The following is a 13,182-nucleotide window of genomic DNA, read 5'->3' on the forward strand; positions in this document are numbered from 1 at the left end:
GGGCGAAAGGCGGGGTACACCCTGGACTGGTCGCCAGTCAATCACAGGGCTGACACATAGAGATAGACAACCTTTCACACTCACACCCACACCTATGGGCAATTTAGAGTCATCAAATAACCTTACAAGCATGTCTTTGGACTGTGGGAGGAAGCCGGAGACCCTGCAGGGAACCCACTGGGAGAACATGCAAACTCCGCACAGAAAGGCCAAACTTTGCCAAAACCAGGGTTTGAACCAGTGACTTTCTAGCTGTGAGGCAACAGCACTAACCATTGCACCATCGTGCAGCCCAATTATAAAAATAGATATTTCCCTGTTTTTAATTTGCTAGGGAGAAGCAGCTTGGTAAGTTAACTGACTGAAGGCAGTTCTGGCTTTTGATTGGTCCAAATGTTTAAAACAAGTTAGTTATACTTGTTAATATAGTTAACTATGTAGTCTAGAAAGCACACTGGTCTTTGACTGACCTTGTCGTACTTATATTCCTTAACCCTTTTTGTTTATTGCTGTACGATATCGCAGATTTTACATTTCGAGGTGGCTAATTGTTTATTCACTCTGCTAATGTTACCCCTCTCTTACCAACATACAGTATAAAGTTGTGTATCATAGAGTCCAGAGCATAAACAGTTGAATCACTTGACAAAGCCTGAATTTTTATTTCACCATATAATTTGCTGGATGTAGGAACAATGCTTATCTTTGCTTAGTGTCTCGATAAAATCCATGCATCTTTTGAAAGTTAGCAAACTGAAACTGCATTAAATGATTGGATGAATGGCCGGGTATATAAATAGCAGTGCTATTTCAGTTCTGAGCCATCATGACTCATGTTGGTTTTTTCTAAGACATGAAAATGTCTTAAATTCCCACAGTTTTGTCAGCAGTCACCAGAGATCACGGTGACTAAAGCAGGAGTTTCCTTTTTGGTCCCGAACATATTACATCAGCTTTGAACACTGATTAAAAATGGATGCTAACCTCATACGGATCACAAATACAGTGTTGGGTTCAGAGTGTGTAGTCAACATGAGCTGCTTAGATCCTGCAGTGCTTCTGTGATGTACAACATTTATTTTTGCCCATTCAGAATCACAATCAGATATTTTTATTCACTTTTTTTAAGAGGGATGACTTTACTAGAAATCTGTTTTTATATCCGAGGACCAGATGGGTGGAGGAGGCTGCAGAAAACCTGCTGCTCTTAATGTATAGATGCTAACTCCTGTTGCACTCCTCTGCCATCATCTTTGTTCACACAAGTTAAAAGGTCACATGAAAAATGCATGAATGTGGCTGGAGGATCTCACCACTCGTGCATGAGGAATTGACTGAGTATTCAGCGTTCTGCTCGCTGGGTGACAGGGAAGGATCTCACTCGGCCAGCAAAGAGAGTAAATCGTCTTCCGAGGAAATACTTGATTTGGTTTTAATAGGTTGACTGGAAGGCTACTCAGGCTATTGTGGGTTTCCATTGAATCATATATCTCACATGGCATCCCAACAAACATGTCTGCCTAAAATAACCTTGACTTGCCTGATGTAGAGTGCAGGTGTTGTTTCTCTACATGTATGTATGATGCTGTACACATGGAATGGAAAAATATTTCCATAAATTAAAGGCTTATTATTCCCATTAGTTGTGCTCTTAAGGTTTGAAAAGAAAAAAGAACAATGCAGCCTGCTCCCTCATTACCTGAGTCGTGTCACAGACTGAGGTGCCCTTGTGCACAGCTCTTAACACCCCAACTGCTCCAGTGGAGATGCTCAGTGATCAGCTAATCAGACTGAGGTCGTACCCGGCAGCAGATGGTTAAATAAAAACATAGATATGAAAAAAAAATTGAAAACCCTCTTAGAATATTTTTAATAGACTCAATGCAATATCACAAAAAGTGGTGTATGTTCTCTAGGAGCACAATAAGACAGTAAGTGGTGAGAGGCAGACAAGCAGGGCAAAGTTTAAATAATGAACTGTGACATGAAGGACGTGGAGAATCATGGCAGAGTAACCCATCAGATCTGTTTGATATGTGTTTAGGAAACAAATGGGATTTTCAACTTATTATTTTACAGATGGAACAAAAGTAGCAACAGTAGTGGAGTTAGCAGTGAACTGCAACTGGATTGATAACTTGGTCGATATGCCCACAGGCAGACCAAGTGCAGGGGCACAGCCTTTTTGGTTTTTGTCCTTGTTAATGTTAACAAGATAAAATGTATAACCCCTTTTTAAATGTGATGCCCCAACGGCTGTTATATAAATAATATTATGTTTTCTGAGTTCTTTGTTTGTGAGCAGGATTACAGAAAACATACTGGCCCTATTTTCATGACACTGGAAGGGTGAGGCATGGGTCAAGTGAAAACACAATAGATTTTGGAGCCGATCCAGATCTGACTCAGGAACAAGCACTAACAGAGTATCCCACTCATAAACAAGTAATGAAAGCAGATCCAACTAATGAAGCAATACCCCTGTTGGTCGGATTTAGCTCCCTTTTAAAATCCATCACAATTACAGCTATATTTTGTTGTGGCTGACTGCCGGGGTCATGTGACTGACTGACTGAGTAACTGACTGACTGACGGTACTTTCACAGCCGTAGAGAGAGAGAGTTGCGACATCGCACTGGCGGATCACGGAGCATATTGGACCTCTGGTGTCCTCACCTACGTCCACAGCCGCACCTGCTTTCAAACACGTCATCGGCCTCATAAGGACAGTCCTTGTAACACATTGCCTACAAAAGCGCACATTGACCTGATGCGGTCAGCCACATACTAGGTTTTGACCTAGTCCTGTTAGTAAACTCATGCCCACTTCCTTTAATACAGGTGACATCAATGAAGCAAAATGGAGTAGTCTTCATTGGACTTTTCAAATTTTACTTGATGTATGGCAGTTTAGTTTTAAAGATTGTCTCGTATTTAGTTATGTAACAAAAAATGACCATGTAACCTCTTTCCCCTCTGTTATTCAGGTTGGTGTGCCTCAGGAAGGCATACTCGGACCACTACTCTTCGTCCTTATTAATGGCTTACCTCCTAATATTAAGAGTTGTTTGTCTCCTGTATGCTGATGATGCAGTGATCTTTCATTAGCATGTGGTTACATTTGGTTACACTAAAAATATTTAGTGTCTTTATCTACATCTCAGCCCTATGTTATATTTTGTACCAATTATGGTACATTATCTTTTATCTTCATTATTTTTTTCAACTTGTTTCCGCTTTTTGTTTAGTTCTGATTTTATCCTTTGTCCTCTTCCACGTTACTGTACTGTGTTTGATACCAGCTAGCCAAACATTTCACTGTATTCAAGTAAAACAATTAAAACACCAGGCTTGGACTCTACGTGGAAAGGATATGTTTTTCCTGAATTCTCTTTATTTTTAGTGTCATACCATGTTCTTCTCACTTCTGAAAGAATATTTTGTCAACGAATTTAATGACAATAAAATTCACTCTTTCCCCATCACAAAATACTGGCCAATAACCCCAGTATTTTGACAACAGTTGTGTCATATGCATGAATAAACAAATGTCTAATTGCAATATTTCTATCCCTAATCCTTTCCTCAGTGGTCGTGTGAAGCCATTACTTGGCCGATTCAGTGAGCTTGAGGCCCTGCTGTCTGACATGAACATTAAGCCAGGCAGCATTGATGCAGCCCTATTGGATGCTGGCTGCTCCTCCATGCAAATGGATCAGGCAGAGAGAGGCTTCGCCCTCAGCAAGGATGGGCCCTTGGATATGAGAATGGACGGAGAGAGGTAAGAGATTTGCAACCAACATTAAGGCTGCTGGATGTTTTGTTTTTTACGTTTGATGAATAATGCTGCATTGTAAAATAGGACATAGAAGCATTATGCTTAAATTAGCTATTAAATAAGGTTTAAAAGCCGCTGGTGCCTTAAAATTTCATACTCATTTGAGCAGTAATTCAAAGTCAAATTGTTTCTAATTGGATAGCCATAGTGGGCTACCAATACATAGGTTAGCTTGGGCCTCACATATTTTCTACTACATATGTTAATTAAATTTAAAAAAGGGGGAAAAAATCCGATATTACAAAAAAGTGTGTGTTTTTTATTAAAACAATAGACATTGGGACGCTGGCTTAGCTCAGTTGGTAGAGCAGGGTCCCCATGCACAGAGGCTACAGTCCTCGACGTTCAGATCGCAGGTTCGACTTCCAGCCGATCATTTGGTGCATGTCATCCCCCTCTCTCTGCTCCTCACGCTTCCTGCCTCTCTTCATCTGTCCTATCGAATAAAGGCAAAAGCCCCCCAAAAAAACAATAAATATTTGTTTTGGTTGTCTTGGTTTCTCATAACCATGAAATCAATTCCCTCCCTAGTCCTTGCGTTGACACCCTCTTTTCTGGACATACCTTAAACATGTAGGAACAGATTAAAAATACTCTCATATTGTTTTCATTAGTTCTTGCTAATGGTCCTATTGACTTAAAGCAAAAAACAGATGAGACATTTAATTAATAATCGATTTCAGGCGGCACATGCACAAAGAGGCAGTATATTTGATTTGATGTGCCTGTATGACAGAATCATGAACATAAAACATTACAAGGTAAACTTATGAATTCCTTTTAGATATGTATCGACGAATTGGCCGATAAGTTACAACAAATGGCTCTCTAAAAACTCCAAGTATGAATTTATTTCCACATTTTAAACCTCGGACCAGAGAGCAAAGATACGTTTATTTATCAAATGTAAACATGCTCAACACATGTCTTTTCATATTTTTCTTAATTATCACTGTTGGTATTGTCCTCTAAAATCCAGAATCAGTCGAGCTATACTTCATGAATATTTTCCAAATTGTCACTAAGATTACACATTATTTACAGCTTTAAAACGATAACAAAATGCCGTTCCTCATTTTCATTTTTATTTGATAAAAATGAAAATAAGCCAGCATTATAACTCCATATTACTCAATGTTGATGAGTAATACCACTTAAGTGTGACAGTGTAATCTGAAGCCCCATTGCAGATTCATGCATGCGCTTCTCATATCTATCAAGCCTAAGTCTCTCTCTCCCTCTCTCTCTCTCTCTATGTCTTTCTATCTCCCTCTCTCTCAAGCAATTTAATGCTTCCTTAATTATTTCAGGACTATATATGAATCACTTCACAATATCGGCATAATGTGCAAAGCAAGCAGCCAAGATAACCCCATTATAAGCTATTGCTAAAGCTGCATCCCTCCTCTCATCCCCTCACAATCATTCTACTCACAACTGTCAGCCATAAAGGTTTTCAGCTGTATCTCAGAGTTGTCAGGATTCGCCACTGTCAGCAAGGACATGACGTCAAGCAGCTTAATTGGGCTTCTCTTTGTGCGTAGGTACCCCGACATGCCCTGCGCTGCTGACGTTGTGAATACCTTAGATCAACAGGCTCTTGCATCCATCCTCACTGCATACGGGGAAGAAAGACACGCCAGGAAAATAGCTTCAGCCATTGTGGAGGCACGCCGTGTCAACCCCATCACCCGGACACAGCAGCTGGCCAGCGTGGTGGCAGGTAGCTCGACACTCTCCTGATAAATTCCCCGCAGAATTCTGGTGGCTGCGAGGGAAAATAAAACACGAGTGGAGTTATTAAGGCTGTCTCCCGGTGGGACATGTGTGTCTCAGAAAATTACGCGGACTGTGACCTCAGTCATCTTCCTCTCTCCTGCCTCTGTTTGGGTGCTTTTCTTTCACATTCCTTTGAGATATAAAGTTAAAAAACAGAGCTTGAGGTGCAGGAACTGCTCGGGCTAATGCCTGGAAAACAAACAGCATCCACACACAGCAGCACATTTCTGTCTCCCTCCATGTTGCCTTTTATTGCTTTCTTTGTTTCCCCTCATTTTACCCCCCCCCCCGTTTCTCTGCTCACAAACATGCACACACGCCTCAATGCAAACACCAAAATATACCAATACGCATGACACGCTCATGTATAAATCTGGAGCTATATTGTTGTCTTCATTGATTCTATTTTTTTTAGCCGTATGCCTCAGGATTGGAGCTGCTGAATGATTGAGATGTCGTTTGAGTACTTGCTGCACAGAGCAGTATGTGCGTCAGTGTCACCCTGGGAGAACAGGTGTGAGTAAGAGCAGCTGTTTAATCTTTTTTTGAAAAGCATAGCGAGTCACCACGAATGTTTATTTAGAACAATCAGAGATGTCTGGATCTAAAAAAAGGGCAGGGGGGAAATTATGACAGTTATGACACTGATGGTGACGGGTGGGTGGAGGGTAATGTAGGGACAAGGTGGTATTAGGACATAATATAAGAAACATCTTGTTCTTACACTTCTAATCTCTTTAACAGGCATCTGCGAATGAGCTGAATTTGGTTGTATACAGTGAAACAGTCTGTGCGGATGTAGTGGCTGCACTTATTGGTAGATTTGCATTCTCCAAACCTGTTTGACAAAGATTTTGCTTTTTATTAGCTAAAAGTGTTTTGCATAGCAGATATTTGTTTCTAGAGATTAGACATAGACAATGACTCTTTACTGTTAATCCATTCTTGCAGCTGAATTCAGACTGTAAAAAGTGACCAGAGCAGAAGGTATTGGCCGGGATACTGGCTTTACGGGCTTCACAGTACGCCCAGAAAATATTATAGAATATATAAATTGTCAATAAATAATATCAGAGCGATTCTGATATTGAAGAAGTAGTGAAGCAGATTGAATCAAATGCATGCAAAGACGTATATCCGTACACAATGATGGAAAGAGTGCATATGCAAAAATCTATTTAAGTGTACAAAGGCTGAATGCTGCCAAAGACTGGACTAAATTTCAGGATATTCCCGACTAATATATCCCATATTTATACTGTAAATATTTCCATTTAAAATATGAACTTTAACCATCTTCAGTTGGAGTTTACATGGACGTGGCTACAGGAGGCATTGTCACTTTCACGTTGTATTTGAGGAAAGGGTGTGGAGGTCAGTGAGATGATTGGCCTTGTATCACATTTATAAACCTCATTTGGTTTTCAGTACAATCATGCTTAGTTTTAATCTACATTCACATTTCCTCACCCTGTGTTTGTTCTTTTCACATTCTTTTATGTGAGGTTATGTTCTGTTATCTATCTCATCAAAGTCTATTTCAGTAGCAGCTTTATAAATCATTAATTACTTTTCTGACGTTGAACAATAATAAGTAAGCTATAACTCATGATTTGCAAATAGAAGTGATATATGATATAATAAGAGCTCTACAAAAAGCAACAGCCGTGCGTAGTTGACTTATTGTGCACTTCAACCTGTTTCATGTTGGATTTAGATTCTTAAAACAGGAACATGATGCGGCTTTTCAAATCTGACAAAAAATGTGTATAAGCATGTTTCTACATTAGTGCATACAGAGTTTAAGTTGAACACCTACAGACTTTAATGGAGGACATAAAAAAGATGTAAGTGACCTAAAGATTTAACATTAACATAACAGAGGCAGGCATGGAGACACCGCCATGTCTTACAGCTGTGAAGGTCAGAACAAAAATCCCTGAACTGGTTAGTTTTTTTATTATTTAAAGGTACCTTCATAGTCAGCAATGAAAATACAGCAGAGCAGCTTTGCCAAATCCAACCCAACATGTAACTAAATGGAAACTTTTACTCCTCTTAACGCTGACAGCAGGAATTAATTCAGCAAAAGCATCCGTTTAACCTGAATTACAGCACCAAATGCATTCAACACAACAACCCAATAAAGGGCTTAATCACCCTGTATTTAATTGTGTGTGTGTGTGTGTGTGTGTGTAGCCAGCGGGAAGGACATGCTTCACATGCCTTAAATTAGACGCCAACAAGCCAAATGAAAATTTCCACCCAGAGCAACAATTGTGAAAGTAAACATGTGTGGTGACCTGCTTGTTTTAATTCAACGTTAGCATAAATGCTATCACTGCCCATTTGAAATTAAAGACATGTTAAGAAAAACTTGTTCCAGAGCTTAACAAAATGGCAATAGCATCAGTTTTTTAAACTGCTTTTAAATAAGCGCTTGGTTTAACAGACATTTTTATGGTTACAGTTTATTTTTGTTATGATTCCCTGGACTAAAATGTGAAAAAAGCCAGAAAGTCTTTAATGGAAGAAGCTATCATGTTAGCGTCTATACACCATGCAGTTTTGATTCAAACATGCTCTGCTGGAGTTTAAACTGCCAAGCAAAAGAGGTGTTGTTTTCAGGAATGAGACAAAAATGGTGGTACAAATATTTTTTTATTATTTATGTTAAGTTGCTGCACAGTTAACAACCAAGCTAGCTAGCGTGCTAACATGCAGCTAACTTGCCTGGTAGGCGATAGTAGCTGCCAAGCACAAGCATATTCCTATGTATTTAGCATGCTAACAGTTTGTCAACTAGAGTGACATGTGGTGACTACGCCAAAATACCCGTACCAACTATTTAATGAGGACACATTAATGACTATAATGTGTAATTGTCTTGTCTGACTGAGAACTGAAGTTTGTTGACTTGGAGTTGTAAACTCCTACGTTCCATTAACTTTAAGCTTTTGTTTGGCCAGTAACAGTAAACCATCCAGCACTGCTGTTTTTCCAACTATCTTATTGTTGCCTTTGTTGATGACAGCTATAAACATCAAATGCAGCGACTTAAGATATAACACAAAGATGGAGCACTGCAAGAGCTTTGCACTGTCCATGCTCAGTGTTGTCCTATGAAATACTTTCACAATTATCTGCTCCCCTTTTAACTACCTCCCTCCCCCTTTATATACACATCTTAATCTCTCCTTTTCTCCATGGATCTGTCTGTTGTACATTTGAAAGGTGAATTTCAGAGAGAGTACACGGCTCGGTGAGACCAGACCAGGGCTGGTCCTTGCTGTGCAGGCATTGTATTGATTGCAGTGTGAGTCACACCTCGGGCTGTTTAGTGCAGGAGGAGAGAAATGCCACATCACTCACTTCTCTATTTATTGCAGTTTCTCTGTAGGTCTATATAAGTGTCTAACTGTGCTTTAGCTTTCTGTGTGGTGGTTATAAGATGATCAATCTGGGCCCTGCAAACTCTAAACAAGTATTTATATTAATCTAATGTTTTCCCCAACTTTTACGTGCAGCAGGGTTTTGTCCTTAGCCTCTCATATACACTTTAATTAACCTTTTTGTGCCTACATTATGATGCATTCTGCATTCTGCATGTTTTTTGTCAATCTGGTGCACAAGCCTGTAAAAGCAGTTTTCCTGGCATCTGAAGCTTTTTCTTCAAGCCTGCAGTCAGTAGTACCGTCCTCTGTAATGCACATGCATTCATCCAAAGAAGGATCCCTCAAGAAATTGCAGAAGCCAAATTTTGTATAAAGAGAAAGGATATGCAAAATCTATAAGCACCTTTTATTTTCCAGAAAGCAGATCAACACTGAGAGCACCAGCCAGACTGCATACGAACCCCACAATATTTGGATATTTTTAACAATTATAAGGGCACAGGAAATATTAATCATGGGCTCAGTGAGATTTAACTTAAACTTGGCATTCAGTAGCTGAGAGATCATGAGAGGCATTTGGCTTCATTTACATCCGTGTTTTGGTGACACATCAGACATATCAACACCATCTCCACCCTCCATCTGCCCTGCACAGAGCCTCTGATGGACCTGCCACTCAGCCCTGCTGCAGCTCTCTTTCCACCAGCTTTACTGGCTGGTATATGTTATTCAAACACAATATTTTTGTGCTCTGTCTTGGCATCTCTTTTTTGTTTTCATTAGGCTTACATTTAATAACCCCTGCTCCTTTAACAATAGATAAACTCTTCTACTATGCCTAAGTCAGAAGATAGCATATGTAGAAGTACTGAGTCAAAGGGAGCTGGATTTTTATTTTTAATTGGAGGAATCATTTTTATTCTTGAATAGTTTTTCTTCTTTTATTCTCCTGAGATCCCAGACCCACCCTCTTTGGCCATATTAACACACTGATAACACCTGTGGGTTGTTGAGGTCATATGTGAGTCATTGGTCGCATGAGAGTCTTCAGTCACAAGACTCAAGGTACGGTTTGGTGGTGTGCTAGCTGATAAGTGGTATGGCAGTGACTCAGATTGACACAGATGGCCTCCTTCACTCCTCCTACAATTTAACTGGAAAATGTGCAGACTCTCACCCAAAGTAGTGTCTCCTGTCCTTTATATGAATGTAGACTGTATAGTCTTCTGAAGAGGTGACCCTCTTGGCCCCAGAACTTGTTCAGAACTAGTTTTGGCTTGTTTCGCATTCGGACTTTGTACTTCATAGAACTCTGACAACTATTCATAATCAAGATTAGTGTGAGTGTGAGAGTTTAAGGGTAAAATATTTATTATATATATATATATATATATATATATATATATATATATATATATATATATATACATAATATTATAATAAAAAAACCATCATGTTATAAAAAGCCAACATTAATTGCTGGTCTGAAACTTCTGTCTTTGGCTTGAAATTCATAAATGCCCACACACCCATCCACATGTGCTTTATTTCCCAGATGAATGAAACTCGGTTACGAAACGGAAAGTGTACACCATAAGCTCGGCTTTTAAGGTGTTGAATTGCGAGAAAACATTGCAGCTAGGCAACAGTAACATGGACGCCAAATTAATGCTACTGTAGGCGTCTTAAAGCCACTAAGGATAATTTAGCGAGCTAGCATGCGAGTGAATGTAGTGTAGGAAATGCAAAAGCATAATGACAGGAAATAAGATGAGGTTACATTTCCTTAGACATACTGCTAAAATTACAAAGTTAGCCCAAAAAAAGTTAAAAGGGGAGTGTTCATGTTGAATTTAAGTTGGACTTTCTTTCTCAAAGTGCAGTTGGTTGTGATTTTATGCAGCTGATGTAACTGAAATTAGACAGGGCTATAATTAACAATTTATTATTCAGTTAATCTGTGATGTCATCAAATTGTTTTGTCGTCTAAAGATATTCAGTTTGCATCCCCACAAGACGAAACAAAGCAACTAATTTACACATATTTAAGAAGCTGATACCATAAATTGTTTGGTATTTTTGCCAAACATTTTATGGAACCAAATAGGTGCCAATTAACTTTGTGTCCATCAAATAATCTGTTAATCTACTTCATGTACCAGCCTTAAAACTGGCCACCTGCATATTTTAGTCTCCTGAATTCTTGCTTTTATCAACGTCTCAATTATTATTTTACTATAAAGTTGCAGATCTTTTTCTTTTGAGACTTAAATTATTTTTTTGGTATTATTCTTTGTGCTTTTAATTGCAGTAGACTTTCATTAAGTATTTACAAGATCCCCTCACTCTGACCATTTCTTTGTCTCTAGGATCGTTTCCTGCTGCTGTCCTCTACGCACGTAAAGACCGACTTCACCGACCGGCACATGTGGCCACCAAGACCTTCCAAGCCCTCCGTATCCTTGTGAACGATGAGATGAACGAACTTCACGCAGGCCTTCGTGCGGCTCGGACAGCGCTGAGACCTGGAGGACGTCTCTGCGTGATCACATTTCACTCGCTAGAGGACAGACTGGTCAAACGTTTCCTTCGAGATGCGGACCTGTCTAATCTAGATCAGTATCACTTTAGCCCCAGGAAGCAAAGCACGGGGAAGGGAAAGTTGGTGGATGAAAAAAGAGATGGTGGAAGTCTTTATTGGCTTCCTCTACGAAGAAAAGTGATCATCCCAGAAAAGGAGGACGTTAAAGACAATCCTCGAGGACGCTCTGCTAAACTTAGGGCAGCTCTCAGGCGTTAAGTTTTTTCATTTTGGATTCATATATGAACTGTGTCTAAGTTAAGTCTACCAAAGCTGAGACCCTGGGTTTAGAGGTACCTCTGATCTTGGCTTTAAAAAAAGTGGCCAATTTGGACGTGCCTTAAAACTACATTTTTTAATGGCCAGCAGGGGGCGGCGTATAGAACCAGGTGAGAAAATGACCCAACCCTACTTTTCTCTTGATTTATTACCTTGTCAACATTTTCCTATTAAGTTTGTGGTCTAATTCTCAAGTCTTTTTTAAACAGTAAAATGTTTTTTGTAAATTATTTAGAGTAAAATTTGTATCACAGCTGGTTATGCTCATCATTGGTAGGTATATATAAAAGCCGCTGTGTTACAAAATGTTGCACAAATCTGCAAGGAAAACTAGACTTTTTAGATTGGGATTACACAGATAAACAAATCGCAAACGGACTGAGAAGTTATCACTGAAAAACTTTGAATGTACATTCAAAACAAGAACAAAATATTGTTGTTGTTACATAATGTTATTGTGGTAAAAACACTTTACACCCCAATAAAAGTACACACCCTTTGTGCTGTTCGCCTTTTGTTAAAAAATGTAAAGAAAATCAAAATGATTTGATGTCTCTCACTGTGTTGTTTCAAAACTGTTTCAAGTTTGAGTGTACACATTTTTTCTAATAAAGAATTCCACATTGAACTTATTTTCTTCTAATTATCGTGTGTTATCAGAATTTATTGCATTGTTTGTGTTTAACACCAAAGTAGGCGTTTATAGCAGCTAAATGCTTCAGCATATAAAACAAAAAAACACCTCTTCCCATTGACGTCTGTATTTCCCCTGAACCTCCCTTGATGAGCAGCTCAAGTGAAACCTCTACTGTACCATGTGAATCAGTACTGCCACTAAATACTCAGTGACGCAAGTGTCAGAAGTGGTGCTGAATGAGCGGGGTGCTTGTTCTTGAACATTCTCTCACCTTCGACTGGAAGCAGATGAGGTGTTTTGATCTTTACTATTTGACTTTGACTAATTGTAATTGCTCCATCAAGATTATTAACACTTTTTTCCACTGTCTTAGTTTAGTACACTCTAAATATACCCGCCTCGTTACCTTGGAAACTAAATGGCGCATGTAACATTTAGCTGTGTCTAAAATTATGTGCTGTTTTAATCTAATATGAAATGATGCTATATCCAGAGTTTGAATGTCCCTCCCTTTTGACATCAGTGGATGTAAGTTAATGTTATATTTGGTGCTTAGTTTCTATTTTATGGCCACATGACCTTTACTGAATCACACTGTTAATCACATATCAGGAGGTGAACATGTTACTCATGACTATAGTACTGATGTGTGACACTACTGTATTCGTGTAAG

At 39.1% G+C, this 13,182-nt stretch overlaps 1 protein-coding gene across 1 annotated transcript in view; it reads left to right on the top strand.

Moving 5' to 3' along the window:
* Positions 1-12,456, top strand: part of mettl15 (methyltransferase 15, mitochondrial 12S rRNA N4-cytidine) — a 49,772-nt gene extending 37,316 nt beyond the window's left edge. The window contains exons 3-5 of the mRNA XM_069662163.1: positions 3,590-3,781; positions 5,383-5,561; positions 11,382-12,456. Coding sequence (XP_069518264.1) covers positions 3,590-3,781; positions 5,383-5,561; positions 11,382-11,812 — 802 coding nt within the window. The 3' untranslated portion in view covers positions 11,813-12,456. The remainder of the gene's footprint in view (positions 1-3,589; positions 3,782-5,382; positions 5,562-11,381) is intronic.
* Positions 12,457-13,182: the final 726 nt, after the last annotated feature.

The sequence above is a fragment of the Semicossyphus pulcher genome, unplaced genomic scaffold (genome assembly GCF_022749685.1).
Source record: "Semicossyphus pulcher isolate SPU_LCO1_2020_fin unplaced genomic scaffold, fSemPul1.0.p SCAF_1, whole genome shotgun sequence".
Lineage (NCBI taxonomy): Eukaryota > Metazoa > Chordata > Actinopteri > Labriformes > Labridae > Semicossyphus > Semicossyphus pulcher.